We start from the raw sequence: 16295 nt of genomic DNA, 5'->3' as shown, positions 1-16295 counted from the left end.
AGATCTCCGATGCAGCAGAGACACCAGATATCGCCGCCGGCAAGCCGCAATCAAGCGCCGCCCCTCGTCTACCATCGACCACGATTCAGAGAAGACAGATCGAAAAGGATCTGCCAGACCCGAGCTCGGCCCTCCTAACTCCAGCCATGGAACTCGCTTCCGCCAGCGACAAACGCTACCATCCCAGACCCACATCCTCTCCCGGACAGGAACACAGCAGCGGGAGCGCCGGCGGCGTTCGACCGGGAGAGAACTGACGAACTGTACTGTTTTCTCCTCTCTCTCTCGCGCACGTGGGGCGCGTTCTTCCTCTCTCTCAATCTGTTCCGTAGAAATTTTTGGCACAAACTCTTTGTAGAGTGATTTTAACGCCCAAATAGTATATCTGCAAAATTATAAAGGCTACGGCAATGGTAGCGAAGCAAGAATTGGAAAAACTTTGCTACGACATCTTTAATGCCGTCGCAATTGAAGCATTTTTATGCTACGGCTCTCCTTTGCCGTCGCAAAATAATTTTAATTTTGCGACGCCTTGTTTCCCGTAGCAAATCTATGACCAACGGCAACGGTATTTTGGCGCCGACGCTAACTGTGGTGGCCATTGCAATTTTTTTTTGTAGCGTTGGTAGGAATCAGATAATATAGAGAGATAGAATACAGAGACAGAATATAGGAGGAGGTAAAAGTGTAGAGGTGTTTCATTGCATCATGATTTTTCTTCTTCTTGCTCCCCTTGATTTTCTTGCCACCATGATTTTTTTTCTTGTTTTTGTAAAAGTAAAATGGGAATTGGTCTACTCATTTCATTAGATCGTCCCTTTATATAGAGAGAGAATTACAATGGAAATATCAATTACAATAAAGACAGTATATGATGATTGAGCTGTAATCACTAATTCCTTAATTCCCTCTTCATCAGTTACTTTGACGAAGGAACATAATGTGTTTTTCCTTTAACACTTCCCCTTGTGCCAAGTCAAAGACGAAATGGTGCATGAATTGTTGCCTCATTAAAAACCTTGCCAAGTAAAAACAAAAACCCTGTGGGAAAGAAAACAAAAACACCTTGGTTGAAGGAAAAGAGCCAATGCACCTATTACATTTGATGATGACATGTGTGTGTTAGACTCCCTCTGATGTCTACGCCTCCCTCGGATCCTTACATTAGTCAAGGGAGCTTGGAAAGTCTTTGCATTCCTATATTTTTCACATGTCTCTCAAATATGGCCTTAGGCAATGATTTGGTAAACAAATCTGCCACATTCTCCTCAAACCTTACTTGATTCACTTGAATCTTGAGGAGAGCCTGTTGTTGCTAATTGTAGAAAAACTTTGGCAATATGTGTTTTGTATTATCACCCTTGATATAACCTAGCTTCATCTGTTCGATGCAAGTTGTATTATCTTCATAAATGTAAGTAGGCTCTTCAGTGGTAGAACTCAAACCACTAGTCCCTCTAATATGTGTAATGATAGCTCTTACCTATATATACTCACGAACCGCCTCATATAGAGCAATGATCTCAGAGTGGTTCGAAGAGATAGCCACAAGGTTTTGCTTGGTTGATCTCCAAGATATCGTCGTGTTGCCAATGGTAAATACATAACTAATTTGGGAACGACCTTTGTGTGGGTTAGAGAGGAACCATGCTTCAGCAAAACCAACCAAAACATTATTTGGGGTTTCGGTGTTGTGAGTAGCGCTTTCGCCATCAACATTTCCTTTGGGATTGCAGTTTCATCTGCGACCCTCTTGTCTTTCTGTAGGGAAAGAACAATCCCAAGCCAATGGTTCCTTTTAGGTATCGGAAAATGTTCTTGATACCATTCCAGTGACCCTGCGTTGGCACTGAGCTAAATCTAGCTAACAAGTTTACTGAGAATGCAATGTCTGGTCAAGTGCATTGGGCTAAGTATAATAATGCGCCTATTGCACTTAGATAGAGAATTTCAGCTTCCAACACCTCTTCATCATCTTCCTTTGGATGAAATGGATCTTTCCTTGCATCCAAACTTCGACCGATCATGGGAATGCTATCTGGATGCGCTTTGTCCATGTTAAATCGCCTGAGCATTTTTGGACATACGCAGATTGGTGGATTAGTATTCCACAAACTAGGTGTTCTAGTTCAAGGCCTAGACATAATTGAGTTTTCCCAAGATCCTTCATCTCAAATTAGGATTTCAAGTAGCTTGCAGTTTCTCTTACTTCATCAAGAATACCTATTATGTTCATATCATCGACATATATAGCTCCAATTGCAAATCCGGTACTTGTTTTCTTTATGAATACGCAAGGGCATAATTCATCGTTCTTATATCCCTTCCTAATCAAGTAGTCACTTAGATGGGTATAACACATCATCCCGGATTGTTTCAATCCGTAAAGTGAGCGTTTCAACCTAATTGCAAACGCACTCAATGGTTTAGAGTCACTTGATTTGGGTAATGTAAGGCCATCAGGCACTTTCATATATATCTCTGAATCAAGATCCCCATAGCGATATGCAGTAACTACATCCATAAGCTGCATTTCCAGTCCTTCAGAAACTACCAAGCTAACTAAATAGCGGAACATTATAACATCCATTACTAGAGAGAGGCTCACTATATGGAAGAAGAAGGCCATGACCCAGACATCACCTTGCAATTGCAGACTTCAATGGCAACAAGGAATTTGCTCAGTCAATGGATGCTCTAGATTTTGACTGATCTGTTTTATTTTATTTTCCAAAGACAGTTGTGAAGGCATAATGCCTTATTTTTTTAATTAGACTATTGCTTGGTCTTAAAGTTTAAATAATAGTTTGATGAATTAGATTTCTAAACAAGACCTTGATTTGATTATCGTTGGCTTATTTATAAATTTCAGATTTTATTCTGAAGTATTAAATTTATTCGGTTTTATTTACTACACATATATACATGGTTCAAAATAGCACTATAAAGATGCAAAGCGATACATATAGAAAAAAAAATTAGAATGAAAAGATTATCATTCTAACTAAATAGAAATACTCTAAAGAATATGAGATATATTTTTGAATTATTTAATAATATCTCCCATTTACTTATAGGAATCAATCGAGGAGAATTTGAGTGCTTAGTTGATAGTGGGACTACCCACACCATATTAAGGAATAGACAATTATTCATTGAATTAATAGCCTATAATTCATTTGTGACTACGATGATTGGATCATCACAAGTACTAAAAGGGCGAGGAACTGCCAATTTTCACTGCCTAACGGCACAATGTTTAAAGTCACAGATGCTCTGTATGCACCAATCGAACCCTGTTAAGTTTCAAAGATATTCATGCCAACGGTTATCATATAGAAACCCACTGTGAGAATGGAACCGAATACCTTTATATTACTTCTAATGAATGTGGAAAGAAACGCATTTTAGAGAAACTAATGAGTCAATCTAGTGGACTGTACCTCACTACTATTCGAATCATTGAATTTTATGCCATCACCAACAATGGAATGTGGGACACTGACTCATACAGGCTTTGGCATGACCGTCTAGGGCATCCTGGTCGTGACATGATGATCCATATTTTAAAGAACTCACACGGACATCCTTTCTTTCGAGTGAAAAATAAAATGGGACAAACATCTGCCACATTGCAAGGTGTCGGTCCTAGTACTGCTCAAGTGCAGCCATTGCCTTCTGAAATACCAGAAGCACTAACTTCCTCCCATTATGCCTCATTGACTATTTCAAGGCACATCACTCATTTTGCAAAGTCTGCTCTTTAGCAAAAACAGGATCGAGACCTTCATATGCTAAAGATACAAAATAAAATATTTCATTCTTACAAGGGTTATTATCACAAATGGTACCTAAACTTATCCTCTATTTTATCGATGGTACCTGAACTTTAATTTTGATCACAACCAATACCCAAACTTTTCGATTTCATTTTAAATGGTACCTAAGGCCACATTCGGTCACTATTCCTGCCAAAAAAGCCAAATAAAAAAAAAACAAAAAAAGTTCAAGGCAAGTGTATTATCAATAAATCATCACTATATATGATTGCAACCCTTGAAATCATCAAAAATCATCACTATGATCGCCTCACATGCAGTTTTTAATCGGAATAGTGACCGGAAGTGGCTCTAGGTACCATTTAAAATGAAATCAAAAAGTTCGAGTACTGGTTGTGATCAAAATTGAAGTTCAGGTACCATCGATAAGATTGAGGTATAGTTCAGGTACAATTTGTGATAATAACCCTTCTTGCAAAGGATATAAGGAGATATATGTGGACCTATCTATCCAGAATGCAGACCATTCAAGTACTTTATAGTTCTGATGGATACTTCGACACGCTGGTCACATGTTGCTTTATTGTCCACAAGAAATGATGCATTTGCAAAACTCCAAGCACAGATTATACGTTTAAGGGCTCACCACCCTGATCACCCTATCAAGTCTATAAGGCTTGATAACGCTGGAGAGTTTACATCAAAAGCACTTGATAATTATTGCATGTCTATTAGGATCGATGTAGAGCATCCTGTACCCCATGTGGATACACAAAATGGTCTCACAGAAGCCACCATCAAAAGGCTGCATATGGTGGCTAGGGCACTGGTTATGCACACTAACCTACCTATATCTGCTTCGGGTTATGTAATATTGTACGCAGCTTTACTTATTCGTTTCAGACCCACTGCTAGCCAACCATTTTCTGCGTACCAGTTAGTAATTGGATATAAGCCTGACATTTCACAATTACGCATATTTGTTTGCGCAATATATGCCTATTGCGCCCCCACGACTCATAAAAATGGGTCATCAGAGACGATTAGGTATTTATGTTGGATACGAATCCCCAACCATTATCCGCTATTTGGAACCCTTGACAGGCAATCTCTTTACAGCTAGATTTGCAGATTCTCACTTTGATGAGACAGTCTTCCCATCGTTAGGGGGAGATAGGAAAAAAGATTTTCCAAGGGAACGACAGAAATTGTCATGGTTTGTCCCCACTCTGTCTCATTTTGATCCCTGTACTTTACAATGTGAAAGTGAAGTGAAAAGAATAATCAATCTTCAGAATGTAGCAGGTTCGATGCCTAATGCGTTTACTGATATCGCAAAAGTGACGAGATCACATATACCAGCTGCAAATGTGCCTGCAAGGTTAGAAGTCCCCAACAAGGGGCACGGCGCCACATATAGAGGTAGTGCAACCACACTTAGTTGAGGTGTGGTTGAGGCCGTACCTCCCCAAACGAAGAAGGGGAAGCCACTTGGTTCTACTGACATTCACCCAAGGAAGAAGACGGCGAGTAAGGCACAAACTGATCCATTAATCATTAATGTAGAGAATCCCTCTCATGAGATTGTCTCTGATTATAGTTATGTCCATGAATCAATACTGGAGGACGCTTCAATGTTTGAAATGATTCCAGAGAATAAAGAAATCTCAATGGATTATGAGAATGCGTATGCGTTGATGGAAAGATCTTCCATACACATTGATGATGTATTTGCATACACTGTTGCTCAAGAAATTACAGAGCACGATGATATCGAACCATGCTCTATTGCTTGCTTGGCAATTATTGTACCAATGCCCAATAACTCTACACCTATAACATGGTTCATTGCCAACTCTTTCCTTTTTGATTGAAGGGCTCTTAGGTGCCTTTTGCACCTAAACCCATGGCCACTAGGGCCAGCACCACGGCCCATACCACGACCCCCATGTCCCTTTCCACGTGGTGCATTGTTGTCATGTGGGTTGGGATCAGCACGTCGAACCCCCTTTTCATTGGGGTTCTTTCCACCTTTCACTTTACCATAATTAGCCTCGGGAATTTTCTTTGTCCCAATGGGTCTGGCATTGTTGTTCAAAAGAACCTCATTATGCCTGTCAGTCACTTGTAGTAGGTTGATCAGCTTATTGAAGGTTGTGATTCTTTTGTTGTCATACTCCAGCCTATACTGATTCGCTAGTATAAGTGCTGAAGTAGGAAAAGTAGAAAGAGTCTTCTGGATCATATCATCTTCTGTGAGTTCCCTTACACAAAAATTGAGACGTGCCTTTAAGCACAACATGTCCTTGTTGAAGTCATTGACCCTTTTGTAGTCAAGCAAACGGATTTCATTTCACCGAATGGTCAATTCTAAGAGCAAAGTGTCATGAATGTTCCCAAAATGTCCCTTAAGGGCATCCCACAGTTCTTTGGGTCTCTTTAACTGAAGGTACTCCCAGCGTAGGCAATATGTCACCTTAGAAACATTAAGGCACTTGCTTTCACCTTGTTAGATGGTACATCATCTTTGGGGTCGATGATGGTGGCAGTGTAGTTTTTTGCCACAAAGGTGGTTTCCACATCAGAAACCCAACAATGGTACTCAAGTCCAAATGTCAAATTCAAGTCAAGTTGGATCAGCCATCTACATAAACAAGAGAGAAGATATATAAATTACGCAGTCATAAAGACATCCACGTGAATTATTTTCTAAGAAGAGAGAATCATGAGTGGGGCAGACCGCACGGACACGTGGTGGGGAGGACCAATCACTGCCCAGCAAGGGGGGTGTTTTGGGTATTGCACTTTAGGGAGCAGGATTAGTTTCAAAAAAGATGGAAAATTTCCTTTCTTCTGATTGGGTGGCCGTAAAGCCACGAGGTGGGGAAACCCCCATCTAAGAATTTCTCTTCTGAGAATATGAATTAGATTTCAAGACCAAGATTCGTAATGGTCACATTTTTTTTCTTTTCGATGCTATGTGAAAATGCTTTATCACGATAATTATGTATTTATAATGCGCATGAATTTTCATTATCATGGTAAAATTCAGTTTACATATAGCATACTAAATATGGAATACCCATAGCTTGTTTAATAATGAATAAAACATAGCATATAAAAATCACAATTATAAGCAATAGTAAAACTTGCTAAAACATGCTTTAGAATTCCACATTAATAACAATTATAGAAGATAGTAATATCAATGACAGGACATGCTCAAATTTCACAAATATATAACAAAATATATATATGCTACACATAATAATCAACAATAATAATATTCATGCTCAAATTTCTACGAATAATAAAACATATATAAAATAACAAGGCATGCTAAAAGGATCAATATTATCTAACCAAACATGCTCAGAAAGTTCTAATTATAAAAAATAAAAATATATATAATTAAAAATAATTAAATTTACCAGAGTATGAAATTAAATAAATAAAAGAGAACATACTTGGTTTCGAGAAAACAAAACGATCTTATAGCCCACGCGCGAGTTTATGAAGGCGTGCGCAACAATTTTTTTTCTTCTTCAGCAGTGGGCCAAGGCCTTCTTCCCTTTTTTTTTTTTTTTTTTCAGCAGTGAGTTGCGCCTAATGTTCTGGGCATCATCCTCCCTTTTGTCTTTTTTTTTTTTTTTGTGGGCCCGCCCTCTTTCTTCTTTTCTGGGCCGGGTCACAATCGTGGGTCACGCACCTTTTGTTGTTTTTTTTTCTTTCTTTCTTCTTCCTTCTGGTTTTTTTTTTTTTTTTTTTCTAGCAGGGCGGCTGCATTATTACTGGTAGTGTGTAAGCGAGCTGGGCTCGTGGAAAATGAGACAAGCTGAGACCTTCACGAGCCACATGTCGGGGCACCTCGGATGGAACAGGTGACCACATGCAGGGAGTTTCCGACACCACTGGCCTTCCCGAAACTCGACCAGGCAGATGATGCAATCGGAATAGGCGGAGGACGATGCCGTGGGGTTATGGGTTCAGAAGCGAACTGAGGGAGGGTCTGTCTGTCAAGGGGAGAACCTAGATGGGTGCTGCAACGGTGGAGAGCGCCCGCGGCGAGGATGAGGAAAAGGAGGAAGAAGATTGAGGCACGTGTGGGCTGACAAAAGAAGAAAAAGTTTTTTTCTTGACTATTGGCTCTGAGTGTGCTGATAACGCGTAAAAGTAAAATGAGAATTGGTCAACTCATTTCATTGGATAGTCTCTTTATATAGGGAGAGAATTACAACCAAAATATCAATTACAATGAAGACAATAAATGATGATTGACCTATAATCGTTAATTCCTTAATTCCTTCTTCGTAAATTACTTTGACGAACGACAACACATAATGTGTTTTTCCTTTAACAGTTTTTGGGTTTTTTTTTTGTTTTTTGTTCTTCACCTAGGGTTCATTTTCTAAACTTCTAATTAATACACCTCTATTCTTTTATTAAATTAGAGAGAGATCGAACCTCAAACCTAACTTAACCAAATTCCTAACTAATTGAAAGAGTGCTTAACCAAATAATCTAAAGCTTTATACATTAAGCACTCTTTTATTTCTTGAAGCACTCTATCAGTTGCAAACTTGCAATGTGACAAAAGAATCCGCAAACTCAACAGCCTAGCAAAATTGACACCTCTAAAGACTGAAAGGCAAGTACAGCATTCGTTCATGTCCTTGTTAATAAGAATAAAAAGAGTCACCTTTAATTGTATTAGATTTTGCTGTCCAATGATTTGTTGTATTTTGTTAAGAAGGAAAGCAGTCACTTCTAGCCTTTTCATGGCTGTTGATCTAATGCATTCAACTTCTATTTCAAAAAAAAATATATATATATTGTAATTTTAGTATTTGTTAAATATTTTGATAAAAGTACTAAATATTATTTTGTAAAGTAAATGTTAAAAATTATAAATTTATGAAAGTAATAGAAATGTCCTCAAAGTTTAATAGTGTTAGTGGTCAAGATATCAATATCTTAACGGAAGGATACTTAAGGTATGTAAATACAAAAATTAATGAAACTGAAAATAACCTCATAATTCAAGAATATTTTATAATTGATTCTTCTTTGAATATAGCTCCAATCCCTTGAAAAAGCAAATAGAAGATCGCGACTATACAAATATTTGCTCATTTTTTTCTTTTTTTGCCATGTTCTAACTTTTCAACTTCTCTTTTGTTGGCCATTGAAAGAATATATACAGAGATGAAGAAAAGTAGGAAATTAGAAAGAAAATGGGAGTCCGTACAACTGCCCAGGAAAAATTCTAAAAGGCCTACAAATTTTATGTACATGGTCCTTTGGGGGTCGAGGAAACCAAACCTCGCTTAGCAAAGAAATGATGAAATCAAACCAATTACTTATTGACAATAAAAATAAAATAATCTCAGCGAGCGCCAGGAGGGGCAGTCAAACTTTCTCCAGCAACCTTAGCAACCGCCTCATCCTTGCAAGGCCCAGCATTTTTTGTTACTGAAACTGAGCTTTTACATCCTTGACAAACAAAATTTGTAGGAACCGAATCCGAGTCCGGGATTCCAGAACATCGAGTGTGCCGCCACACACCACATACATCACAAGCCAACATTCTCTCTCCATCATCATCCTTTGCCCCACAGCTGCACTCCACTGTCCACCTCTCAATCCCTCTCTCCATGCTAAACTTACTCCATCCACTCTTTGCATTGCACCGCCCTCTCACTCGAACATATTCTGCTGACCCTAACAACTTCTTGACCTGGGTGGATTCATCAACACCGCCATAGTCAACCAACTCTTCGGCTTGAAACCTTTTCAACGTCAAATACACATCTTGAAAAGCTTTTGATGCTGCAAGCTTGAGATCAGATACAGTAGCATTGGATAGCACAATCAATTCTGGAGGGGGATCCAGCGAGGCATATTCTTCAGACTCGTCTGTAAATTCAACTCTACATAAGAGACACGTAACAGATGGGTCATTAATTGACATCCTTTCGGGCTTGTAGTCTTTCACAAACTGCTTGCAGTCAAGTAGCTTTTCAGCACAGCTGATTGCAAGATCCCTTGTTTCCTGAGGCAAATCTTTCATCATAGTTTGGGGGTGGAGCATGGACTCATATAAGAAGCGCATGTCCAGTACGAGATTTTCTTCTGATAGGCTTCTAGAGGTGGAAGAGCAGTTTGATGCACTACTTCCAGCCTCAAGTCTGCAAAATGTTGTTCAGCACGTTAGAAACTTACTAACCAGAGCTGCATAACAATTAGAATATAATATGAACTATTTAGACAATCTTGCTTAAGCTGTTAGACAGTGAAGGTCTTATAAGAGAAATGGAGGCCTAATCTGTTAGACAGTTCTCTCTTTCTATTTAACATCTCTGCCAAATTCAAAGTTTACAAATACTTTTAACTTTATAAATATGTATTTGAAATAGGGAACTGTTATTAACAATCCCAAAAGTCATCCTATACTCCTCCATTCTCTTGCCTTTGTGAGTACTTGAGAAAACTAAAATATTCACTCTGGAATGTAGACATAATGATCGAGTGTTGAATACATCTTGTAAATAGACGTGTGTATACGACATAGTGATTATACGGGAGTTACTCTCTACTCTGGGCGTCTGGATATTTAGTAGGGGCAAAAGTTGAGCAAAGTATCATCAACTTCCTGTTTAGACCCGAAAATGTCCTCTTGCAAGTTTGGAAACAAGCATAGTTCTGGATGCTTAAGTGAACTCAAACGGCCGAAATCTGGATTTAAGAAAAAATTAGCTGCTACAGACCCACAGTTGCAAACTTATATTAACATACCTGTCCCTAATCAGATCAAAATTTGGTGTTTAAAGACATTTGCATCTTTAGTCTTAGGATTTCCTAGTCCTTTTTCCTTTTTATACTAGAAGTTCCCTAAATCTGCTTCCCACAACCTGGCTCGAATCAGGGGCCTCCTTCTGAACCCAATAATCTTTAGGAGGGCAATTCCAGCAAATTGCTAGGTAGTACAGTGAGGTAGATCAGATGAAACCCAAACCCCATGGGCTAACCAGTCCTACTAACCCCTGATTGGTAAAAGCTATAATTCATCTCTCCCAACTGAAAAGAGAGATTGCATAAAGTTGCATAAACCTGTGAGGTAAGTCACCTGTCCTGTGCATTGCCCGTACTTCCTAAGTAAAAAACCTTAGAAATGCTAAACATAGAAGACAAATCTAGCATATCTCACACATACCTAGACGAGTATCACTTGAGAGAAGATTGTTTACATTTAGTGAAAAGAAGTAGATATATGTGTACTTCGCATACAGGACAAGAAATCATTTCCAATATATAAAAATAATAATAGAAAAACTAAAAAAGAAAGAAAAAAGATTAAAATAAGAGTAGTGCCAAAGCGAATACAGACGACTAGATGATCAACATAACGTTACTTCAAAGCTAGAACGCTCAAAATGATCATCACTTCATTTGAAACTGTGTAAAGCATTCTCTAATGGATTGATAAGAAATTAAAATCCTTTGTCATGACATCAATGTATGCAATTTCCAATCGAATAGACTAAAGCTTGTAGTTGCATCCATTGGCTTAGCTGACAGGTCACAAAATAATACCTAATCCCAACATAAATGCATCAAGTTTACCATCCTTAGTTAAAGAAGGCTGAGCCTAAACGTAGCAGAATTAACTTGACAGTAGAAAGAAATAAATTATATTGGAACCTTCCAACCCAAAGTTTCTTTAAAATTTATCTCAGCATTTCTTAGATCATCACCCTTTTAACAAACAACTTAGCATTAACTTTCTTAATCTGGCCAAAACTCACTGTCTGGTTCCTGTCTATTCTCTTCCCTCTCTTGCTTCTCACAAACAAACCAGAAAATTATGTGTTGCATGAACATCTACATAGTTTGAATTCTGGTGGATTCATTACGGAGTGAAGAATAAAAGATTCATTACATGAATCTCAGAGACTCACAGGATGGGTAACCTCATGTTCTATCATGCTAACTACATGTAAATAACAGCAAGTCAATAGGTCCAATTTGGAGTTCATAACTCAATTCTGCTGAACACATAGTTTATCATTTCACATCAAACTTTTCTGTTAGTTGGAACTTCTTCAAAGGTTTTCCAGCCAGTACAGATGATTTCTATGGATGTTAATATTTTTGTTTACACACACACACATAAAGGAGAGGGAGGTGGTTCTTACTTGTCAATAGGAGAAAGGGTCAGGGAGAATTTGGTTAAAAATAAAAAGTTCTGCTGATGGGGAGCTATGAAAATCATTAGATTAATAAAGGGGCTGAGGATCTCTTAATGCAAGAAAATGCAGATAACTAAGGAATAAGGACAGAGAAGCCAAATTCCTCCTATAACACTGGCAATATGAGTTTGATTTCAAGCGAGAGAAAACAAACAAAACAAAAGATAAAATGGAAAAGGGCACAACTATTGACTGGAATTACTACTAACCTGTACTCAAAATCACCATCAGCATTGCGTCTTGAACTAACAAAGATCCCATCTGCTACCATTTTCCCTCCAAGTTCGTTCAGGCAATAATCCAGGAGATCAGATGGTTGCCCCTTGTATATGGCTTTCCTAAGATTACGCTGATTTACCCAATTTGACCCAGTAACTGCACGCAGCACCTTGACCATGGCCTCTTCTACACATTCAACATCACTCTTGGTCCATGAATACAAAACTCCGGAAGCACGTCGCTTCTTGCTCATGGCATCATCAACCCTTGAAGAACACTTGGGAGCATCATGGAGCAATTTAATCAAGAAACCAAAGAGATCTCTTATATTCAAAAGCTCACGTTCTGATAGGGACTGGTATCGCAAGATGATGTCACGGATGCAAGATGGAAATCGACGTTGAGCAAGAAAGGTGGACAGGGGTAGAGTAGAGAGTTTTTCAACAGCCAAATTATAGGCATCAAGAGTGAGAGCAAAACTACCAGTAGCAAATTCATAACCCCAGTCACCATACCAGGGATGTCCTTTGATAATTGCATGAAGTAGCCGATATTCCAGCCCATACTTCTTTGACACATCCATCACACTGACCATTCTGTTCATGTGTGGAAAATGACAAATTGGAGTTTATTGTAATGGAAGATTGGCAATTATAAAACAAACTAGGCAACCGATAAACAATCATTACAAACAAAGATAGTGAACAAAATAAAAACACAAATTTTGAGTGAAAGCAAAGCATATTAAATGAAGGCATACATCATAAAAATTTTGTTTTATGTACAACAAAAAAGTGTAAGGACGGAATTTGTACAAGTAAAGACCCTAACCAAACTAGCCCATGTAGCATGTGGTATTTATCTCTCACGATTAGGATAGAGGCTTCACGTTTAACTCCTAATAGAGTACATCATCAAACCCCCAATTATCTAGCCCAGCTACTAAAGCAAAAGAATACTCATAAAAACTATAAAAATAAAATTAAAAAAAATAGATAAAGGAAAGAAACCAAACCTCACTCCAAGCACTTTACAGAGCCGGTCCCAAAAGTCCATGATATGACATCCAGAAAGCATCCTCGAGCCACCTTCCCTTCCATTGACCCTAAGAAGGTGTCCAAAACCATTTGAATGGACCACTCCATGCAGAAGATGGGTTGTGTTCTCTAATTGGTTGTACACCCAATCTTCAACATCATCTGTACTAGCATCAAGGTTGCAAGATTTGCACCTGAAACCAAGACACAATTCCACAACATAAGAAATCAAAGATCACTCAACCGAATTAACAGCAGTAGAAGAATGGATAATATCTCTTAGTACATTTAGTAAACTGATGCACCTAGCTGTACAAGAAAAAACATCTTAGTTTAATAGTTTTAATTCTGTCTGCATTTCTCTTTAAAAATACTCGGTGCTTGCATTGGATTTATTATATAATTTCATATGATTTTATGAGTTATCCATTATTTTTAGAAACCTCTACATAGAATTGGCTTGTTTGAGCAACCACCATCACATATATACCAAACTTAATGGCAATTAGCAATATACAGAAACAAGTTGATCTCGTATATCAAAGCTTGGAGGTATCAGATATGCAAGGTGTCTATAAGAGCAATATGTTCTATGAGAAGACAAAAGAAATAGGGATCTATATATAAATACATATATATATATATATATAAAACAATAACCAACCATATGATATTGGTGAAATAAGAACATGCTTAAATCATTTAATAAATATGTATCATATATGTATGTCATCTGCTTGGCATTAGTACTAGAATCAGTATCTATACGACAGAAGCCAACATAAATCAAATAAACCATGCTTAAAATAACTAAATTAGATTATCAGAAATAAAGGCATTTATGGAGAAAAAAATTTCAAGTCCTCACTTGGATTCGTAGATATGCACAACATCTCCACAGCACATACAAGGCTTGTGATACCCACCAATGGAATTACCATCAGCCTTAATAATAAAATGATAACGTTTCCCGCAAACTGGATGACCACTCCATCCTAAACGTTTGAGAAGAAATAAAATGTCAGAACTCACCTGACCGACTATTGGTGGTTTGTACAGTTTGAGAAAGTTTGATAAAAACAACTCATACAAGTAGTTATATTCTTACAAACAGATGATTACAACCTAGAGTGTCCATGATGCCTAAACATAAACCAAGTTCATTGAATCAATTCCCTACTTTGGTCTATAAAATGGTCTGGCAAGAAGCTCTCTTTAATGTCCAGAGCATGACCTTTTGAGACTGTAATGGTCATCAGTCATGACTTCTTTATCGTGACCAGAACATAAAACCCCTGCGGTGACGCCCAATTACATTCAAGTCCTCAGTCCCACTACATCCTAATTGATAAATATCAAATCAAATTACGAAGAACACACGTCATAATTCAACTGTATTAAGCCTTAAATATTAACTTAAAGCAAAAGTTTCTAACTCAACAGGGCAGATTCCACTGATGGAATAGCTAGCTGTCAAAGCAACAACAGCTATCAGTTGTTGTCATGGACTCATTGTCATGACCTGTGTGTAAGCACCACACACCCCAACTTGGTGCATTCCACAGCTAAAATTGCCCTGCCGTACAACCACCATCACAAGAGGACAACCACTCAACATCACCGGGACCCACAATCGCCGATTAATTGACAATTACCTAATCTTTTTTTTTCTCTTTTTAACCAGCAATTTACAGGTTGATGATCAACATTTAGCAACAAATAGATTATCATATCATACATTTAGATTTAGTAATGCTATATTATGATTAATAAAATAAAAATTTAAAAAAAAAAAAAGTTAACAACTCAGAGGCAAAGGACTCGGTGAGTCAACTCACCGACAACTCGGCACTGATCACAATAGACGTTTCGAGATCTGGCGACGTCCTCCTCGACGATATCGAGACACACGACGGGCGGAGGGAACGAATCCGGACCGTCCGTCGCTGCAGTGGTCGGGAGCTGATCCGCATCGCCGACCCTGAAGAGGATCTGCCACGTCATGAGGTGAGGGAAGAGGGACGACGGCGGAGGAACCAGCGCATGGTTAGAAAGAAAATCCCTGACGGCGGTCCTGAAGGGGCCGGTGGCGGCCGGCGGCGACGAGGACGAGGGGAAGGTGAAGAAGTCGTTGAGATCCGCCGTAATCCGCCGCTTCATCCGCTTCTGAGGTCGCTCGTTCACCACCATCACGGCGGCGCGTGAGGCTGGGATCGGTGATATCCTAGAAGGTTCTGGACCGAACTAGACTGGCTCCTGTGATTGGGAGAATGTTAGGGCTTCTTCTTCTTCTTCTTCTTCTTCTCTTCAACAAGTCTCAGAAATCAATTCCATCTCGTCACTGTCATCTCTGTAAATAAAAAATTAGCACCATTTTTTTTTTAAATTTTTAAAAAGAATTTGAATTTAAAAGAGAGGATCGTGTAAAAACCGGTTGGGGTGATGAGATCGGAGAAAAATAAGGGGTTAAAATTTAAGGGAATGATCCAGAAAAAAAGGAAACGAAATTTTTTTTGTTTTGTGTGCTGAGTCATATAAACCACGTGCGTGCTCTTTTCTTGTCCAGGAATTAACGTAAATAAAAAGAATTACAGTTTACCCCTCTCAACTGTTTAGACGTTTTCATTTTAGTACCTCATAAAAAGAGAATTACATATTTCACTCTCAATTGTGTAGATATTTTCATTTCTGTACACTTGCATCTCTCGCCTTAAAGCACGTCTTTAAATTTGTTTCTACCTTTCAACATCGTTCGTCTCTTCTTTTGTCTTGACTTGACTAATTTTTTTGTAATTTTCAATCTTTTAAGTTGAAGGGGAAGTGTTGTAAAAACTAACTTTACTAACATTAGATAAAGTTCATAAAACTCATAGTAAACCCTAGAACGCGCCGCACGCGCCTAGGACTCCCCCAACTCTCTCTTGTGCTCGTCCGGCGGCACGTCCTTGCGACGTTGTCGTCGGACGGGTTGTTTTCTTTCTCGCCGTTCGTTATTGACGTGTGAGTGAGTC

General features: G+C 38.5%; 1 protein-coding gene across 2 annotated transcripts; it reads right to left on the bottom strand.

Moving 5' to 3' along the window:
* Positions 1-8977: 8977 nt before the first annotated feature.
* Positions 8978-15776, bottom strand: LOC112192598 (PHD finger protein At1g33420). 2 transcript variants are annotated; one of them, XM_024332398.2, is made up of 5 exons: positions 15123-15776; positions 14153-14279; positions 13263-13478; positions 12238-12843; positions 8978-9967 (listed from the first exon to the last, which is right to left on the bottom strand). In XM_024332398.2, the coding sequence occupies exons 1-5, from the start codon at positions 15472-15474 to the stop codon at positions 9166-9168; spliced, it is 2103 nt and encodes a 700-aa protein (XP_024188166.1). In that variant the 5' UTR covers positions 15475-15776; the 3' UTR covers positions 8978-9165. The 2 variants fall into 2 exon arrangements, with proteins under 2 accessions (XP_024188166.1, XP_024188167.1); XM_024332399.2 differs by lacking the exon at positions 15123-15776 and adding an exon at positions 14410-14545.
* Positions 15777-16295: the final 519 nt, after the last annotated feature.

The sequence above is a fragment of the Rosa chinensis genome, chromosome 3 (assembly GCF_002994745.2).
Source record: "Rosa chinensis cultivar Old Blush chromosome 3, RchiOBHm-V2, whole genome shotgun sequence".
Classification (NCBI taxonomy): Eukaryota; Viridiplantae; Streptophyta; class Magnoliopsida; order Rosales; family Rosaceae; genus Rosa; species Rosa chinensis.
The sequence above is the reverse complement of the archived record's forward strand: the minus strand, read 5'-3'. Positions and strand labels throughout refer to the sequence as shown.

What these genes read in the sequence shown, in the direction of transcription:
- LOC112192598 (XM_024332398.2), bottom strand. Translation starts at nt 15,474, where the DNA reads ATGGTGGTGAACGAGCGACCTCAGAAGCGGATGAAGCGGCGGATTACG. An exon ending in GTGCATATCTACGAATCCAA is followed by an intron (nt 13,479 to 14,152) that starts GTGAGGACTTGA and finishes TCTTGGTTTCAG; the next exon opens with GTGCAAATCTTGCAACCTTG. An exon ending in TGTAAAGTGCTTGGAGTGAG is followed by an intron (nt 12,844 to 13,262) that starts GTTTGGTTTCTT and finishes ACACATGAACAG; the next exon opens with AATGGTCAGTGTGATGGATG.